The 20,194-nt window shown below is 37.9% G+C and overlaps 1 protein-coding gene across 3 annotated transcripts in view; it reads left to right on the forward strand.

Annotated features, from left to right (window-relative positions):
- The window catches only part of DLGAP5 (DLG associated protein 5), a 41,428-nt gene extending 29,817 nt beyond the window's left edge, over positions 1-11,611 (forward strand). For all 3 annotated transcript variants that reach the window (XM_037835309.1, XM_037835311.1, XM_037835310.1), the window contains 6 exons: positions 2,037-2,253; positions 5,019-5,214; positions 6,986-7,034; positions 8,605-8,848; positions 9,680-9,729; positions 11,235-11,611. In XM_037835309.1, coding sequence (XP_037691237.1) covers positions 2,037-2,253; positions 5,019-5,214; positions 6,986-7,034; positions 8,605-8,848; positions 9,680-9,729; positions 11,235-11,375 — 897 coding nt within the window. In that variant the 3' untranslated portion in view covers positions 11,376-11,611. The remainder of the gene's footprint in view (positions 1-2,036; positions 2,254-5,018; positions 5,215-6,985; positions 7,035-8,604; positions 8,849-9,679; positions 9,730-11,234) is intronic.
- Positions 11,612-20,194: the final 8,583 nt, after the last annotated feature.

Consider the following 20,194-nt stretch of genomic DNA (forward strand, 5'->3'; position numbering starts at 1 on the left):
GTTTAGGTGGACACTAAACTAAACTACGTTAGAGCATTATCAGTTTTTCTTTATAAATTTATAAAATACCTGTGGTTATAAAATAAGGTTTTCTAGATTGGTATTTTATTATGCTATGCAATCCAAATAAAAACTCTGTTTGAATCCTATTTCAGGAGTTTAAGTTGTTAAAGGATTAAAAGAACCTTACTATAAAATTATTTTGCTAGAAGTCGTCTCATGTCAAGGGCCCTGAGCACAATGACTAAACTGATTGAATCTATTTCAAACCTCCTAAACATGGAAGGATGCTTGAACATTTTAGAGCTACTGGGGATATTTTTTGTTGAGTACTTAGTCCCTGGAAACATTAATATTGTCAGTGATACAAATGATGGCAGTATCAGTGAAGCAATATAGCAGAGCCTTGCAATTCTGCCTCTTATCACCAGGTGTCTCTCTCCTCCTACGTTATTTAATAGGCTACTAAGATTATTGAACAAATAAAATAAAGCTAACCTTTTTACCTATATCCCACCCTTCCTCTCTTCATTGACCTCATTCCATCAATTTCCTTGTTTTTTTCCTTCCCTGTTCCTTTCCATCAGTTTTAAACATGTTTAAATGTCTTATGTTTACCTTTTTTTTTTTGAGTATGATGTTCACATCTCCCTTCAGTTATCTATACACTTGTTCCATTTTTTTCTCCCAATCAAAACAAGCTCCCTTAAAAAGTTGTGTGTAGTCTAGTTTTACTATTTTGGTTCCTATTTATCTCTGCAACTCATAATTCAGTTTCATCCCTCTCTGTGTCTCTGGAAAAGTTATCACCAAGGGTATTGATCTACTTAGTTGCTGAAGTCATTAGACACTTATTTATAAATCTAACTGTTCTGCCCTATTTATTAGGGTTCACTCTGTCCTTCTTAAAATTATAATCTGATTTTTCCTCTATATCCCAGCCCATTCTTCAGTCATGTTTGCAAGTGTCTAGTGTTTCCATTTATTCCTTTAAAAAGTTTTTGATATTCAGAATTCTTCTCTCCTTCTATATACTTCCTGTGCAATCCTGCATAACCCTGATGATTCATTCCCAAATCTGTATTTCAAACCACACTGACTGCTGAGCACAATTCTATATATCTTAATTCACTGTATCTTAAAATCAATATATCCCAAACTGAAATCATCTTTACATACACCAATACTTCCCTGTCTCAGTGAATGGTATGACTGTCCCAACAGGTGTTCAAACTAAAAATCTGTATATCTTCTTTGATCCTTTTCTTTCTCTATTCTTCCTTCCCCCTTCCACACACATCCAAGTAGATCACTAAATCCTCTCAATTCTACCTCTTAAATTTCTCTTAAATCTGTTCACTTTTTTCCATTTCCTCCTCCTTAGTCTTAGTACCATAGTTTTTCCCAATATCATTGCAGTAGTCTTCTTCCTAACTGGATTGTAACTCTTCAGTCTGTTCTCCAGACTAGAGCCAGAGTGATCTTTCTAAAACACAAATCCAATTATGTTAATCTCCTGCTTAAAAATCATTAATAGCTCTCTGTTCCTTTGTCCTCTGTATAAAAGTATCTCCTTAAATGCAAGGGCTGTTACAATCCCTTGCCAATTCCTGTATGCCTTCTTTCACTTCTAGCTCTTCAAACATGCTATTCTCCCTACGTAGCCCATCAACCCTCCCCTTTCCTCACCTCATTTTTTAACCTTGCTTATTGTGGTTTTATCTTCAATGTATTTTCTATAATCCTTTCACAGTGCCTCTGAAGACTGATTTAGGTGCCATCTTTGTGTTCTCCCATAGCCCTCTGAATTTATCTCTGACATGACATTTATCCTACTTACTGTCCTTGTCTGGCTCCTCCACTAAGCTATAAGCTCCTTGAAGGCAAGAACTTTGTCTTTTTACCTTTTTATTCCCACCATTTTAAGTGCATACTAGGAAATTGATACATATTTGATGAATGCAAAGTGTATTTTATGTATGCTTTGTTTTTCTCATAAAATGGTAGTGAGGAGCTTTAATAATTTCTCTTTCCAGAAGAAAGTTGTCTCTGGTGTAACGAGTAAACCAAAGAAGGATGATGGAAGGATTGCAGCTAGAAATCGCCTAGCTGCCATAAAAAATGCAATGAGAGACAGAATTAAACAGGAAGAACATGCTGAAGCAGCAGCCTCTTTAATACCAAAGGAAGTTGATAAAATAGTGTTTGATGCTGGATTTTTCAGAATTGAAAGTCCAGTTAAATCATTTTCAGGTTGGTTTTCTTGCTGAGATTATTTCCGAGAATCATTTGGGGTGGACAAGGGCCTGTATACAAGGTGAAAGACAGTTTTTACATGAAGGGATATAAGCTTTCTGTGATTTCCGGGTAATCAACTGTGCTTGCTCACAAACATACAAACAAATCACATTTTGATGGGTATGGTCAGATTGCTTTAAGTGTGATTTATCTTCCAAAATAGCTTTTGTATTTTCTAAGTGATTTAATATCTGTTATTATCGCTTAACCCTACAATCCTGTGAGGTAGGTCACAGTGTCCTAGGAGGTAAGGGAAATGATGGAAGCACTGGAGAAGTGATTTTCTCCAGGTCACAAAGTTTGAAGTTGGGTTAGAATTTAAGATGCAAAGGGAACTTCACAGTCAAACCATATTTCTCTAACTGGGCTTTAAAATGAAGTTTAATAAAAGGTAGATATATCTATATGGAAATTATTTATTTATAAGTCATAAAATGAGAGGTAATAGTTGAAGTAATCTGTGTGTCACGTCAGGTGCAATTTTGAATTCCTTTACCCTTAGCAGCTGTACTCCTTAGATACTCAGGAATCTCCCCACTGCTAAAACATGGCCTGTTGCTTTCCAGGAATCCTAGTAGTTTTCACAGCCTACACCTTGTCACTGTACTTTCATGTACCTGACTCAGCCCTTATGGAGAGATTAAGGATTATGGTAAAAAAAAAAAAAAAAAAAAAAAAAAAAAATTGATATTTTAAGATTGTTTTAGTTATAGAGTGCATAGTTTATATGAGGCTTGTTACAAAGAGTAGTCACCCAAGAAGCCACTATTATCCCATTTTCCACTCCCTAGAGGCAATCACTTTTCAATTCTTAATGGAATCTTGTGTTGTTTATTATTGTATCTCTAGACAAGGTACAGAACTTTTCTTGAATTATTCCTTTGGTTTACTCTCCTCAGTTTTCTCTGATCTTTCAGAAACACATATTTTTCTCCTGGTAAGCAAAGTCTCTATTTTTTTAATCTTTTCCCTGTGTTTGTTATTTCCTTCTACTTCTGGGGAGATTTATTCTACTTTGATGCTGGCTATCATGTTTTTAATTCCCAAGAGCCCTTTCTTGTTCTCTGTTCATTTTTTATAACATCCTATAATTGTTTCTTAAGTGTACTATCTCATCTTTCTGAGAATATTGCTTATAGTGTTTATGTTTTCTTCCCCCTGTATATTCAGTATTTGTTCCAAGAGAACTTCTATGTGTTTGCTTTTGGTTTCTATTTTTTATGTTAGAGGGTTTCCTCAGGTACCTTGTGATCTGTCACTGCCTGCTCATGGTTAAGAGTGAGGCACTAAGATGCTGAGCAGAAGCTCTGTACAAATGGACAGGGCATTTACTGTGGGGTAATTTAGCAGGGCTATTATACTGGGAACTTAAGCACCAATGTATTAAAGTATTTCTTAATGGGCTAGTCAGATTCCCCAAAGAAGATTATCCCAATCTGCTGCCTGGAGGATATGAGCCATGCAGGGGAAGAAAACTGACAGTCTCAACAGTTTATTTGTATATATTCACTTAATCCTCTTATTTTCCATATAGTACCCTGTTCTGGTTTGCTAAAGCTACCAGAAATGCAATATACCAGAAATGGATTGGCTTTTATAATGGGGTCTTACTAGTTCACAGATTTACAGTTCTAAAGCCATGAAAATGTCCAAACCAAGGCATCAACAAGAGGATACCTTCACTGAAGAAAGGCCAATGGCATCTAGATTCCTCTGTCACATGGGAAGGCACATGGCAACAGTGTCTGTTGGTCCTTCTCCCTGGGCTCCAGTTTCAAAATGGCTTTCTCCAAAATATCTCTGGGCATTTTCTCTCTAAGCCTCTCTCTCTTAGCTTCTCCAAATGTCTGGGTCTGTGTCGGCTCTTTTAAGGACTCCAGTGAACTAATTAAGACCCACCTTGAGTGGGTGGGGGTCACATCTCCATGGAAATAATCTAATCAACGGATCCCACCCACAATGGGGTGGGTCACATCTCCATGGAAACAACGTAATCAGAAGATCCAACCCATAATAAGTCTGCACCCACAAGACTGAATTAAAAGAATATGGCTTTTCTGGGGTGCGTAATAGATTCAATCCAGCACATATCCCTTTTCTCAACTATGCTTAGTATCCCCTAGAGTCCCTCTGTTTTACCTGTTTTTAGGAAATAAACCTAGCATTCTGATAGGGAGGATGGGCGGGTCTGTACAGAATGAGGAAGGAATTCTGGGGCTCTAGTTCTTTAACCTGGCTTGGAAGCAGCCCTCCTGCTTTTAGCCCCATTGTTATCTCCACTTCCTAGATGCTTGGTGTCACCAATTTCATTAGGGTTCTGTGGTATAAATTGAGTCATTTCTCATCCTTTCTTGACTGGTGGCTTAGGATTCATTTTCATGAATCCGCTAAGTAATAACATCTCTCATCCATCTATATTACAGCTTGTAAAATTTTGTTTTCTCTTCTTTAGTTTCCTTTGTCCTTGTAGATTTCTGCCTTTTAAGATTATCTCTGTTAATGCTATAGTAATAGATGTCAAGAGGAAGCAGAGTCTGATGTGTGTGTTCAATAGTGTCTTTAAGTGGAAATCCCAGTCATTTGACTTTAACAGACATTATTTGACAGAGAAAGTAGCCAGTTGGTAGAGAATAGGAATAATTTTCCCTGATTTCCTAGTTATAATGAAAATTGAATGGAAGAACTTTTTTGGTGTTGAGGTGATTTCTCTCATCTTCTAGGACTTTCTGTCTCTTCTGAACATCTTTCTCAAAGACTTAGAACTCCTAAATCTGTCAGCAAAGCTGTGCCTCAGAGAAAGGTTGAGATGGGCCTTCTAAGACAACCTGTGTCACCGGAGAATCCTGATCCTCAGAGTACCAAAAGTGAATACCCTGTTGATAAGAAGATTTTGTTTCCAAATATTTCTGAAAACAGGTATTCCTTTAACATGTCATTAAAAGTTTAATAGTATGCTGAAATTAAATACCATTTCAGATTGTTAAGCTGATAAAATGTGAGAGGCATATTTTAACTGTTTCATGATGACCCAGTAACATATTGGCAGTACTTCCATTTTATAAATGAAGAGACTGAGGCTTAAGATTTCAGGTTGGTAAATAGTCATATTTTGACAAGCAAAGTAAATTCTGCAGGACTAAAAAGAAAATGGTGTCCTTTGGTGCTAAATAGACCTTGGTTCTCAATGGATTTGAGCTGAAAACCAGCTCTCTGACTTACTAGCTATGAAACTTTGGGGTAAGGCAATTAACTCTCTTAGCTTTAGTTTCATTATCTATGAAGCAGCAGTGCTGATGCCTCCCTTAAACAGGGTTGTTGAGAAGTAGATACTTTTATACCAGGCTTTATAGAAAAGTACCTTGAGACTAAGGTCTTGACAGATGGCAGAACATAGAGAAGGAGAAGCTAATGTGTACTGCATAACTATTATGGGCTAGACAGGGTTCTAAGTTCTTAATGTGTGTCATTTCATTTAATCCTCATAATAGCTCTGTGGGATAGGTACTAAATCCTCATTTTTCAAGTGAGAAAACTGAAGTTTAAAGTTAGTAACTTGTCCAAATTTAGCTTGTATAATTGGTAAAACTGGTTGCTGCTTTCATTCTTTCTACTACACAGTACTGCCCCCACTCAAATGCATCAAAAATAACTATGTAGCCCCTGTCCATGGAAAATAAATACACTGGAAATATGATAGGAAAGAAGATACTTTAAAGTAGGTGGTAAATAAAATTATAGTCTGGTGTCAAGACAAAACTGTTAGAACCTATTATTAATCTGGAAATGGTACAGCACTGAATACTCAGCCATAGCAGCAAACAGGGCTGTCAAAAAAATGAACACCCCATGAATTTAAAAAGAGGAAACAAATGAAGGTTGCTGTTCTTGAACACGTAAATATTTCATGAAATGAGTTTTAAAATTTCTAAATTTTAGTAATAACCAAAGTGTTTTTAGCCTCTATAGAGGCTAAAATATTTTAGGTGTTCTAGAAACCTGTGAATTATAAAATATCAATTTATTGTCATTTCTTAAATGCAAGAAATATATATTCTATAGTTTTATCTTGCACTAATCAGATCCATAATTGCATTTGAGTGGTAATATTAAAAATATTCTTTTAAAAATTTTTATTAATTTCCAAAAATAGTCCTGAAAGAGAGAATCTTATAAACAACTTTGTGTAATTAAGGCAAAGTGAACCTCAAGAAAGAGAGGAGAGGGAGTATGAACTTGGAAGAAGTTAAAACAGATATTTCTAAATTACAAATTAAGAACCTCAGGATTAAAATATAACCTCAGGATTAGCATAATATTATGCTATAATTTGCAAGTAAATGTAGCCAATTCCAGTTATACAATAAATGAATTGTTGCTTCCACACTCTCAGAAGCCACCTTTGTCCTGACCTTATCCTAGTGTGTGTGTGGCATGGATTTGTTTGATATTCAGAATGCTGGTGGATCTACATTAGTTTGACTGTCCAACATGATATCAGGCTCCTGAGCTTTCTGGAAAAGAATGCGTTTAGTTTGTAAGGCCATCCTGCAATAGCTAGAATTCAAAATCAATCTCTCTGATCCATTCTCTAAACTACTTCCTTCCATAAAAAATAGACTCAAAGTACAAGTCAAGGCTAGCAATATATTTAACTAACTGAATATAATACTGATACTTTCTTTTTAAGGAACAGTATGGTAGAAGATGCCCAGTGTCCTGGATTTCAAATAAACCATGTAAGTCCTATTCCTGCAGTAAGTAACCCAATATATATCTGTATCATTATATGTACAGGCATACCTGGGAGATACTTCAGATTCATTTCAGACCACCATGATAATGCAAATATTGCAGTAAAATGAGTCACACGAATTTTTTGGTTTCCCAGTGCATGTAAAAGTTACGTTTACACTTTACTGTAATCTGTTAAATTTGCAATAGCATTACGCAAAAAAAAAAAAAAAGTCAATGCATGTACCTTAATTAAAACATGACAGAAAGGAAGTGAGAACATGGTGTTGAAAAATGGTGCTGCTAGACTTGCTCAACACAAGGTTGCCACAAACCTCCAATTTGTAAAAACACAGTATCTGTGTTTTTGTATTATATTGAAGTACAATAAAATGAAACTCCTTGAAACAAGGTATGTCTGTAGTAACTCCATAAACAACTCCCAGCATTTCCACTGGAAATCCAAATCAGTCATACAAAGTAATAGTTCTTGTTTCAAAGGCCTTTGACTTGTTTGAAACCATAATGCCATCTTATATTCTTTACCTCACATCAAAATGAATAGGAGCCAATGAACAAGAGCAGAGGTCAGCAAACTATGGCCCCTACTTTTGTAAATAAAGTTTTGTTAGAACAGTAACATTCATTCATTCATGTACATATTGTTTCGGGCTGCCTTTGCGATTGTTCCGGTTTGCTAATGCTGCTGTTATGCAAAATACCAGAAATAGAATGGCTTTTATAAAGGGGGTTTATTTGGTTACAAAGTTACTGTCTTAAGGCCATAAAGTGTCCAAGGTAAGGCATCAACAACAGGTACCTTCACTGGAGAAAGGCCATTGGCATCTGGAAACCCTTTGTTAGCTGGGAAGGCATGTGGTTGGTAACTGCTTGCTCCCAGGTTGTGTTTCAGCTCCACTCTCAGCTCCTGTGCATTCTTCAGAATGTTGCTCTTGGGGCGTTTTGTCCTCTCTTAGCTGCAGCTCTTCCAAAATGTCACTCTCAGTTGCTCTGAGGTCCTTCTGTCTGTGAACACCTTTTTACAACTCCAGTGATCCAAGTAACACCCACCCTGAATGGGCAGGGTAACACCTCCATGGAAATTATCCAGTCAGACCTTTCACTCACAGTTGATTAAGTCACATCTCCAAGGAAACAATCAAAGAATTCCAATGTAATCAACACTAATACATCTGCCCCCACAAGATTGCATCAAGGAACATGGCTTTTTCTGGGGGGCATAATATATACAAACCAGCATAGTGATACAATGTCAGAATTGAATAAACAGAGACTCTATGGCTCTCAAAGCTTAAAGCATTTACTGTCTGGCCCTTACAGAAAATGTTTGTCAGCTCCTGAGCTGGAGTATAGATACTTGAAAAACTTTCTTTCAGTCATATTATTTCCATAATATTATCTGAACTAACTATTCAGGAAGGTAGTAGGATTTAGTGTCCTTTAGCCTGTGTTTACAATGTCATCCTTCTGCTTTTCTTATTTTTAATACAATAGGACTTTTTCTATTTGTCCCAAATGTTGGTAATTAAATGTAATACTAATGTTTACTTCTAGGATGCAAATAAGATAAACTTTGAGATGGATCGTTTACCCAGTGAAAGAATGAATTTGCTGCTACTTGCTGGTGAAATGACATATAATACTAAGAAAGAAGAAATTTCAGATGTCATGGAGGGAATGGAACTGAATTCTTCAATTATAACACAGGATGTTTCGATGACTAGCCCTGAAAAAATTACACCATTACAAAATAACATCTCACAGGACGAAGAAGTTAAAATTTCTTTATGTCAGTCAGGTGAGATCTTTTTAATATATTTAAATTAGGCTTTATTTAAACGTTAACTCAGGCAAAGGCATAGATTACTATAAATACTTATGAGTACCAGTTTCTAAGGATCAAGGCTGAAGAATTGGACACCCGCAGTAAATATCTTGTAAGAATTAGTTTGGGTTGTAGTAACATATGCTCCATTAGGGATGCCTAATAGAAATCAGCAACTAATCCAACATACCAATCCAAGTTGGATGTTAGGACCATTTTACATTAGACCTAACTATTTGGGATTCTCTACTGTTTGCAAGACTTACAATTAGAAAAATTCTCTAAAATTCTTTCTGTCCTCCTCCTTTTCAACATATATCCCCAGACCTTTCTTTAAAATGCCCTATTTTTCCTATGTATTTTGTTGCAATTTTTCTACTTTAAGAAGTGGCTTCTGTATTTTTGTTAAATATAATGTATGATAGTTTCACCTATTACTTTCATCTACTACTCTATGTTGCTGGTCTGTCTGGAACCTAAGGCAAAATAAAACAGTATAATATTGACCAACATTTAATGTTCTCCAACTATGTTCTTTGTCTAGCATTTTTTAGGTTATTGCTAATATTATAAGCATGCAGCTTGTTTAGAGAAGACTCTTAAAACTGAGATTAGGGTTAAAAATTTGAAGAAATTTAACTACGTTAAAAAAAAATGTCATAGCATAAAATGACCTATATTCTTGCCTTGACATTTGATATGTGGAACTTTACATATTTTTCAAGGCTTTCTCTATTTCTAACAACCCTTGACTGTGAGAATATTCTTTTAAAAGTTAAATTTTTGTTTTGTTTTGTTTTTCAGTACTAAGAGATGATACAAGTCTCACCACTGAATGCCAGCTTCTTGGTTCAGTAAGTTTCCAACTTGATTTGTTGACAAGTTCCTTTATATTCTAGTTTTGTTCGCATATTACTTTTTAATTTGTGGGCAAGGTTTAAAATTTGCTTCTTGTCATTATTTTGCTTACTCTGAAATGCATTTGTTATTCATTTTTTCTAAATGTGAAAAAAATTCCCATGTTTATATACTTTAAAATATAGTATGGTTTAATATTTTATATTTCCTTATATGTTTTATGTATCAAATTTGTTACGGCAAGTTGATTACTTGATTATCTAATATGTGGTTTGGATTATGCTAGATATTTCTAAGCGATGCAAGAAAAATATAAGGTTTCTGCCCGTCTGAAACATACATTTGGGGAGATAATGTCTATCCCATCATTAGTTATCTTGGTTTTTATTTGCATTTTTTTACATTATTTATGTCTTATTGTTTTATTTGGAAGCTTTTTCCAGCCATGATATTTGGAGACCTCTTGCCTTTGATCCCAGAATATAAGATTTTCACTAAGGCAAGTGTAGGATCAAATAGCAACAATTTTTGTTTGCCTCGTGAACCCTGGCAAATACAGTTTCCTTAAGCTACTATTTTCCTAAGTATCCCTGTATATCTTTGCTTTCATTATCTTTCTAAGCTGACTTCTTTGTGGTCAGCCTTCTGGGCTGTCCTTTGACTCAGAAGCAGAATGAAGTGGGTTACTATGACCCACATACCTTGTTCTTAGCCTTCCTTTATCAAAGGCTGAGATCTAGAGGGTCAAGGAGTTCAGTTTAAGGCCAGTTTTATATAAACCCAATTTAATCCTTATCTCAGATCTCAATGATTAGTTCTGATAATATATATTATAAGTAAACCTGGAAATTAACAAATTAAAGTGCTCTGTTTTTGATATATTAAGGATATGATTAAAAGTGTTTCACAGTTATATTATATATTATCTCATTGATAAATCTTAGTACCCTTAAAATTTTGTCCCTCTGTGATATTTCTTCCCCACTTCCATAAATATTTTTGGCATACCTTTATATAGGCCCGTTTGTCTATTTTGGGCCCACATTATAACTTGCCCAGTAGTATCATTTGAACCTGAAGTAGGGCTTGAGGAGGAACAAGGAAGAGGATTCCAACAGGATCATAATAAAATGCCTATTAAGTGCTGTTATGGGGATCAGGGATTATGGAATCTGCTTAAGGGGCCTAGGATATGGCCTCTATTTTACTCAAGCTGCATATGCTGCTTACATCCATTTGTATATTACTAATCTTCTCTTTTTAGGCATGTATTACTAATATAACTTTTCAATTTTAAAAAGCTGTATATTTAAAATTAGATTTGTTGCAAAGTAGTACAACCATTGTTATTAATGGATCCATTAGTAATTCATGTTGTATTTTATCATATAGAAAAAATTGTTATTTTATGTTTCTTAATGAATCCACTAGTAACTAGCAATGTTCAAAACTTGACTGGTGAAACTCTTAATGGTTACTTTAATGATTTGTCTTACTCTAGACAAGCCTAAACTGCAGTAATCCATTTACTCATGTGGAAAGGAAACATCAAGAGCATGCCAGACACATTTCCTTTGGTGGTAACCTGATTACCTTTTCACCTCTAAGACCCTTCAGTGGAGAACAACCAGAAGAATTTTGAATTTAAAAGTAAATCCAAAAAATTTTCTGTTCATATTCTTGGTGTCATGATAAATTTTGAATATTTGAATATTTGAAGAATTTGTAGTTGTGTTAACTTCTATTCAATCCATTTATATATTGTCATGTAATGTTTTAATATTCAGTGTTCTTCAAAGTTTGTTTTAGATATGATATTGTTTCTCAAGGGAAGTTGGGATATTTTGTACATTTACCATGCAGAATAAAAAATTTGCTGTCTTGCCTCTCTTGTTTAAAATGTATAAGCTCTCCTCGGGGGGGCACTACATCTTTTTAGGCTCATTTTAATAAGGTTTTAGTGATGCAGAAACTATTAAAAATTTTATTTTCTGTTATATGGCATGAAAATGCCCACACAAGCAATGGTGAGAACAAGCACATGACCTGAGTGTTCAGGCTTTTGTCTGGTGCACAGTGGTGAGCAAATCCAGCCGATGGTTAGAATCAGCGTGCCATCTCAGATTTGGCTGCTTCATAGCTAGCCTCAGACTAGAATCATTAAACAAACAAGCAGACAAACAAAACACCTGGTCCGGTAGCTCCCAAACCTGTCTTTCTATCACTACTGCTAACTTAATTTGGGCTTCAATAACTGATTTCCTTACTTGGCCTAATTAAGTCTAAATCAGTTCACGGAAGACCATTCCTTCTCTCTCCTGAGAATATGACTGAGGACAAAAAGAAGGAAAAAAATCCTTGTTGGAATCAATGGAAGACTTATTAATTGAAAAGAAAAAAAGTGTGGGGGTGGGTGCGTGGGTAAGACTATCTCTTTACTTGATATATGACTAGTGGTGGTAAGAAGGAAGTTGCAGGGGTGAATTATTGGGTCATGAGAAATATCCTTTCAAGTAAGCAACAGGAGACTACAGAGTTAGAAAACTGGGAGAATCTTGTTAGCAGAGAGAGTAAAAAAATCAAGCATCAGAAAGGAATGGTACAGAAAAGAGATTAACAAACAAACCCTTTTCCATGCAAATTAGGTACCCAGTTCACGTCCTGGTATACAGGTCAGTCTTCATCCTCACTGCTGAGGCTTTGGGGCATCAGCTCAATGGGCCTTGGACAGAGAGAGCAGGTGAGGCTAGCTGTGGATTCCAAGACAACTGGATTTGAGAAACCAGCTGTTCTGTTTCTTCTTCTCTTTATTGCTAAATATTGAAGGAGACTAAGTAAGGAAGCCAGATATAAAGCTGAAATTCTAAAAAAATAAAAATAAAAAAAAAAATAAAATGTATAAGCTGAAAGCTAAAGCACTTACTTATGAAGCATTCTTCAGTTTAATCAAACTTTGACAGGAATATTTGCAAATACTTTACTCTTAGTTTGAACTCTTCAACTTGTTGATATTGAACAGCTTTGTGTATTGCATTTTCCAGGGTATGTTGAGTTTCTTTAGATGAGCTTTTGCATTCTTAAATTAGTTTATGTGCTGCAGTTTCAAATGATTACATTTTTAGAGGTGTCTATAAATCCTTGCCTTTTTCTTTTCATTTTCTCCTTGACAGCCTTTGAAGGAAATGCCTTCTTCCCTTGAAGAGAATTATGTCAATCACTAACTGTACTTGAAGTATTTTCTCCTTTATCAAACTCTTAACTCTTTAACCATATATAGGATAGTAGAAAACAGGGCCGTCTGAATATCATAGCACCAAGAATGCTCAGAGTAGCTAAAGTTTGTAACCAGACCTGGCCCCAGTCATTTCTGTCTGCAAATGAGTTGAGGGTTGGAGGCATTCGCCAAAAAAGCATCAACTTTGTGGATAGCCCCCATTAGATTAGGGGTTTTCAAACAAGAGAAGAAAAGACATCTACTTTGTTGTCAGAGGAAGATGTGTTAGACTTGTGATAGAGATGGTATTTATTATCAAATCCATGTGAACTGGGGAAGCTATATGAGGTACTGGTTTAGGAGAATGTGATCAGAATACCTAGTTTTACCAAAAGGTAAAAGTAACTTTAACAGTCCATTAATGAATAATTCAAGCAAGCCAAGCAGAACACAGAAACATATATAAAACCTTTAGAGTTTTCTAAGGGCCCAGGGCCATGAACATCTCAATGAGGTTGGTACAAAGTAACCCCAAACTTAAATCCGTATAAAGCAATGAAGTATAATTAAAAACTTGGCTTCCTGGGGAAGCAACCTCTGAATCTTTGGAATGCCCTATGTTAGGAGTGTCTTTTGTTCTAAATGGTGGGTGGAGGCCCATACCTGATAGTTCAGAGGCTAATGAGAAGATGGGAGTTGGCCAACCACACCAGCAGTCTTAGGGTGGGGGCTGGCCCCACCAGAAAGAGCAACCATGTGATTAAGGGGTTGGGATTTGACCTCTGAAAGGGAAGGGGGCTATAGATTGAGTTCAATCACATGGATATTGATTCTATCAATAATGTCTATGTAATGATACCCCATATATGAAGCTCAGGGCACTCAAAGCTTAGAAGAGCTTCCATGATTGAGAAAATGCATTGCTGCTGTGCTGGGAGGATTATGTATTTTGACTCCACATGGAAAGGACATGAAACTTGTATTTGACACCCTCCCAGACCTCATTCTACATATCTTTTCTATTGGCTGCTTCTTTGTATCTTTTTACTATAATAAAACTATAATTGTAAATACAGCCCTCAGGAGTTTTGTGAGTCCTAATGAATTATTGAACCTGAGGGGATGATGGGAACCCCCAAGTTTGTAGGCAGTTAATCAGAAGTGTGGGTGGCCTGGGCCCCCAAACTCAAAACTGGTGCCTGCAGGACAATCAGTTGTAGAAGATTGCCCTTAACCTGTGGGGTCTGTCCTAACCCCAAGTAGTTAAGAGTCAGAATTGAATTGATTGAGTTACTGCAGTGTTTGCATTTGTGGTCAGGAGCTATAGAAGTTAACAGAGGTTTTTTGATAACCTGCACAACTGGTATCAGAAAAGTGGGAGTCACTGGAGTGACCCTAAGTCACTGTAACAAGAGGTTTGAGAAGAGAAATGAGGAAAGGGCCAGGGATGAGGAAACTTTGATTCCTGGATGGCTATCTAGTCATCCGTGGTATGAAGTGGCAGTTGCATGATCAATTACTAAAGGTAAAAGTTGCCAGTGGAATTTAGAAATGGCAGTAGATCCAACTCCTGAGGAGTTGGCCCACCAGATAGATGAGGAAATGCAAACAAGTTAAAAAGCAAAGTATACAATTCCTTGGTTATTGTTATCTGTAATAGTTAAAATGGGGCAGGTCCTGAAGCTGGGCCAAACTCAGATTTTGTCTAATCTGAGCTGTGACCACTAGCCCAGGACCAATTCCAAAGGGAAAAATTATGCGGGGGTGGCAATGCCTCTTTGACCTTTGGTCCCCAAGAAGGTAGTCCAGGTGGGAGAAGGACAAAACCAAGAAACTATTGAAACTAGGGGGTACAGCATGAAGTTGTTGTCTCATCGTGTGGATTGATATCAACTTCTTGAAAACCTTTACTAAAATGGAGTGTGAGACTGACTTAGGGGCAGTATGTCTGGTTTTTAAAACTGCAGAGTAGAAGGGCATGTTTGGGTTGATGCAGGACCCACAGCTCACTATGAACAATCATAGATGGCTGTAAATGATCCAGTCTCAAAGTAGGGTATTCTCAAGGGAATAAGAAGCCTGCTGGACTGGATAAAGCCACCATAAAAATTTGTTTACCCTGAGAAGGGAGATTGTCCTGTTCCTTCTATAAATGCAAATGGAACACCCTGATGAAGCAGCTGATAGTGCTTCATATGCAAGCTATGCTGAATTGGCTTTATAATGATCAGGATAGTCATCCACTGAATGTGTCCCTTAACCAAACCATAATAAATCTATGATTAAGGGGGGCTCTTTGGCATGGACAACCTTACTGCTGCAAAATCTAGCAACAGTCCAAGAGGTCTTAACAGATATGCTATCTCAGCTTCTCCATCTGGGTCTTAAAGACGCTAAGAAACGCTAAGAGTGTTTTGCGAGAAAATAGGGAAGGACGGGAGAGTCAAGGGACTCAATCCAACAGGGTGGAAATCTTTAGGTGGTTACTAAGAAATGGGATGAATAAAATGGACATTGATGGGGTTGAAACAAAGGTCTCATTGCAGCACTACTGTAGGTTGAGGGGACCATTGAGAGCCCCTGCTCGTCCTTCTTCATTAAAGACCCCTAAACATGCTCTGTTTACTCCAGTTTGCAGGAATTTTTAAAAGCCGATAGATAAAGATAATGAGAAACCTCGACTAGGAATTGCCTGGAGGAGTGGTCAGGCAGGTTAATCAAGATGATTGATGGAGGGGCCAGGGTCCCTTGGCCCAACTCCTAAATGGAGACCTAAAGCCATATGCACGTGAGAAGGTAAAATGATCTGGGGTGGAGAAAAGTCTGGGACTCCTTTGATATGGAAGTCCCATGCACTGTTATTTCAAAACCTGCTGGTGAAGCTCCAATGGGGGCTATAGTTAGATTGGGAGGATATGGAGCCTCAGTGGTTGACAGGATTATGAAAATTGGTCTATTTGAATGGGACCTATGTGAAATGGTTGTTCCTCCTTTACCATAGTTTTTTAGGGATTGGATGTTATGTCTGATAGGGGAACACTTCCCCTACCAAGTGTTGTAAAACCAAAACCTATTATTAAAGTCCTAATGGGGTCTACAATTATATTGGGAGAATACAGGAATGCAACGGATAATGGGAATAAGGTGACAATTGGAATATTTGAACAGACTTTATGTGATGTGGTAGTGTCTCCTTTACTTCAATGTGTTATAGGGATGGATATTGTGTCTGACTGGGGAATATTGCCCCTACCACATATTATAAAACAGAAAGCATATAAATCCATCCTTCAGCCAATATTAATCAGAAATGCTCAATGGAAACTGAAAGATTGCCAGAGCCCACCCAGGTCATCAGTTTCAAATATTATAGAAGCTGGAGTTCTGCTATGGACAAATTCTCTGTACAGTAGTCCTGTGTGGAGCACAGACTGGGGCTTATGGCAAGAGCTTGTGAGCACGTCCCAGTGATGACTGCTAGAACTTTGGACCAGAAAATTTCCACTTGAGTTACAGTTACCCACTGGATATTGGACTTTGAGACTGCATCTATGCCTAAAGAACAAGATAATCTTTTTTTTTTAATTTTATTTTGAAATAAATTAAAAGTTATACGAACAGTTGCAAAAACAATATTAACCCCATTCAAAGAATTCCATCATACCCTGACCCCCCTGCCCCAATAGCTCAATCCACCAACCTTAACATGCTGTCACATTGCTATTTCTTTCCTTCCCTCCCTATCTATCATCCATCATCTATTGCTGTGTCTTCTGAACATACGAGAGCTAGCTGCACACATCCTTGAACATACACTATAATTCACATATACATTTCCCATGAACAAGAGCATTCTTTCATACAATCCCATTAAGCGCAGCTAAGAAGTACAAGAGGTTCAACAATGATACAAAGCTTACATTCTATATTTCCTTTTCCTTATGTCTCAACTGTGTCCCTTTGAGCCACCTGTCCTCTATCCTCCAATTCCATCCAAGTTCAGCCTTGGCATTCAATCATCATCTATTTAGACTTTTTTTTTTTTTTTTTTCAGTTGTGGAAACATACATACAGCCTAAATCTTCCCATTCCACCCCCCCTTCCATTAGTGGGATTAATCTACTCTCCACCTTTAGAATGTTGTAATGCTCTTTCCCACCATCCATTACTAGAAATTTCCCTTCACCTCAAACAGCAACTCCACCCTCATTTCTTAACTCCCCATTGCCCCTTCCCCCATTTCTCTTAACCCAAACTCTACATTTCATCTCTATGGTTATATTCTCTGATAATTTCTTTGTGTTTGCTGTGGGGGTTAAAATTAACCTCTTAAATCCATATCAATCTTGTTTTTCTTTGATACCACCTTCACTTCAATAGGACACATAAACTATGTTCTATAATCCTCCATTCCCCTACCTTTATATAGTTGTCTAAAATTATGTATTTTACGTTGAGTTCAAAACCACTAATTTGTCATTAGGGTTTGTGTAATTTTTATCATGTAGGAAGTAAATAGTGGAGTTACAGTTCAAAAATTATTGACTTCTATTTGTATTCCATTGTGGTTGGAGAATGTGCTTTGAGTATATTCAAAAATTTTTTTTTTTTTTTTAATTTCTTGAGGCTTGTTTCATGTCCCAGCTTATGGTCCCTTCTGGAGAAAGATCCATGATAACTAGAGAAAAATGAGTGTCCTGGTGCTTTGGGATGTAAGGTACTATATATTTCTGTTAAAATTCTCTATATCTCTTTCTTCTTTCTGTTGTTTCTCTGTTGGTAGGGTTCCCTTTAGAATCTGAAGTAGGGCAGGTCTTTTATTGGCAAAGTCTCTCAGGATTTGTTTGTCTGTGAAAAATTTAAGCTCTCCCTCAAATTTTAAGGAGAGTTTTGCTGGATAAAGTATTCTTGGTTGGCAATTTTTCTCTCTCAGAGTTTTAAATATGTCATGCCACTGCCTTCTCGCCTCCATGGTGGCCGCTGAGTAGTCACAACTTAGTCTTATTTTGTTTCCTTTGTATGTGGTGAATTGCTTTTCTCTTGCTGCTTTCAGAACTTGCTCCCTCTCTTCAGTATTTGAGAGTCTGATCAGAATATGTCTTGGAGTGTGTTTATTTGGATTTATTCTATTTGGAGTTTGCTGGGCATTTATGCTTTGTGTATTTATATTGTGTAGAAGATTTCGGAAGTTTTCCCCAACAATTTCTTTGAATACTCTTTCTAGACCTTTATCCTTCTCTTCCCCTTCTGGGACACCACTGTTTCTTAAATATTGACATTTTATTTTATCTTTCATATCCCTGAGATCCATTTCGATTTTTCAATTTTTTTCTCCATTCTTTCTTTTGTTCTTTCATTTTCTGTTCTGTGGATTTCTAGGACACTGAGATGTTGTTCAGCTTCCTCTAGTCTTGTATTGTGAATATCCAGAGTCTTTTTAATTTGGCCAACAGTTTCTTTTATTTCCATAAGATCTTCTATTTTTTTATTTACTCTTGCAATGTCTTCTTTATGCTCTTCTAGGGTCTTCTTTATGTCGCTTATATCCTAGGCCATGGTCTTCTTGATGTCCTTTAAATCCTTTGCCATGTTTTCATTCCTCGATTGTATTTCTTTGATTAATTCTGCGAGGAACTTTGTTTCTTCTGATAACTTGATTTGTGTGTTTGGAGTTGGATTCTCCATATTGTCTGGTTTTATCATATGCATTGAGATTTTCTGTTGTTTTTGGCCTCTTGGCATTTGCTCTGCTCAACAGGGTTCTTTTAATTTGTAAAAAAAAAACCTATCTAATTTTTCAGAAACACTGTTTGGTAACATGCACTTTCTCTAACTAACGAGCAGATGGCGTCTGTGAGTCACCTATACCTCTCAAGTCAGTTCTCCACCTTGTCCCTGCAGTGTGTGGGGAAATGATTCTTGTGGGGTCCAGCCGGAGAACTCAGCCTGGGTGTTTTGCTGGAGCTGTCCGCCCTGAATGCAGGGCGCTTGTACGGGTGGTCAGGGAGGAAGGAGAGCCTTAATATTCAAACCCCCCTGGTTCCCGGAGATTCAAGGCCGCCACAAGAGTCCAAGCCTTCATTTCATTGCAGCCCCAGCCCCTCTCTCTTGCTGTCCCACAAACCACCAGACTTGGCGTAGTGTCCCTGGGATCTCCGAGCGGGTCCCCCCCGCCCAGCCACGATCCTCCAGGACCTCTGCTGAGGGAATGCCGTGCTACGTCACCAGTTCACGCCGTCCCACAAGGGAAGCTCCAGGCCGCCGGGCCAAGCCAGCTCGCTTTCAGCCTTATGCAAAAATGGCCGAACAGGGCATCTCCACACTCCCCTCCTCGCACAGTTCCTCCTTCCCAGCTCTGGGACAACTGGCGAGACTCTGGGCTGTGGGCACAGCCCCAGGCAAGAGTTTATCCAGCCCTCCCGGGAGCGAGCTGCTAACCACGGGGTTTCATTCGGCTTCTGGCTCTTCCCTCCATTCCCCTGGCCTCAGGAATATCTGCAGCGGGCTATCTTCCAGGCCAAACACTGAGAGACCAGCCCAGCCCCCTCTGCTGTGTTTTACTGCGTGGTTCCCATGATTGCACCTGCAGCCACTCCTGGGTTTTTCCCGGTTTTTTTCTTTTTTATTAAAAGAGCCCGTTGGTCTCCAGACGCCAAACCCTGGCTTCCCCAGATCGCCACATGGCTGCGGGACTTCCAGCCAGCTTACTCACTCGTTTCAGAATGCAGACTCCCAGTTTCACCAAGTATACAGCCCCTGGGAACTAGCAGATCTCGTCCAGCTGGCACATCGCTGTAACCAGTATTCTGGGTCACTCTCTGGTCCTTATCTAGTGTTTTCCACAGAGTTGTTCCTTAGCCCTGTCTCACCTAGCTGCCATCTTGGTTTCTCTCCATAAGATAATCATCTTGAAATCTGAAATACCCGTAAAATCTTGGTGAGGTTGGAGAAATGCTCTACAAGAAAGGGCAATGCCCAGAGAGTTCCATAATGAAATGGAAATGGTTTATACAGGAACTTGTTACTGAAGGAAGGCAAGGAGGCACTCATGAACAGGAAGCCTCCTTTCCCCTAGGACCAGCTTTGCAACCACCTGAGGGGCTACCAGAGATATCAGACCCTATTGACATTTGGACAGTGCCCTATGGAACAGCTCTTGGCTGACCAACAAAGAAGTGCTTGGTTTATGGATGGCAGTTCCAAGGTGACCAGACAGCAGCCTGTTTGGGAGGCCATCACATTGAGAC

This window comes from Choloepus didactylus, chromosome 4 (assembly GCF_015220235.1).
Source record: "Choloepus didactylus isolate mChoDid1 chromosome 4, mChoDid1.pri, whole genome shotgun sequence".
Classification (NCBI taxonomy): domain Eukaryota; kingdom Metazoa; phylum Chordata; class Mammalia; order Pilosa; family Megalonychidae; genus Choloepus; species Choloepus didactylus.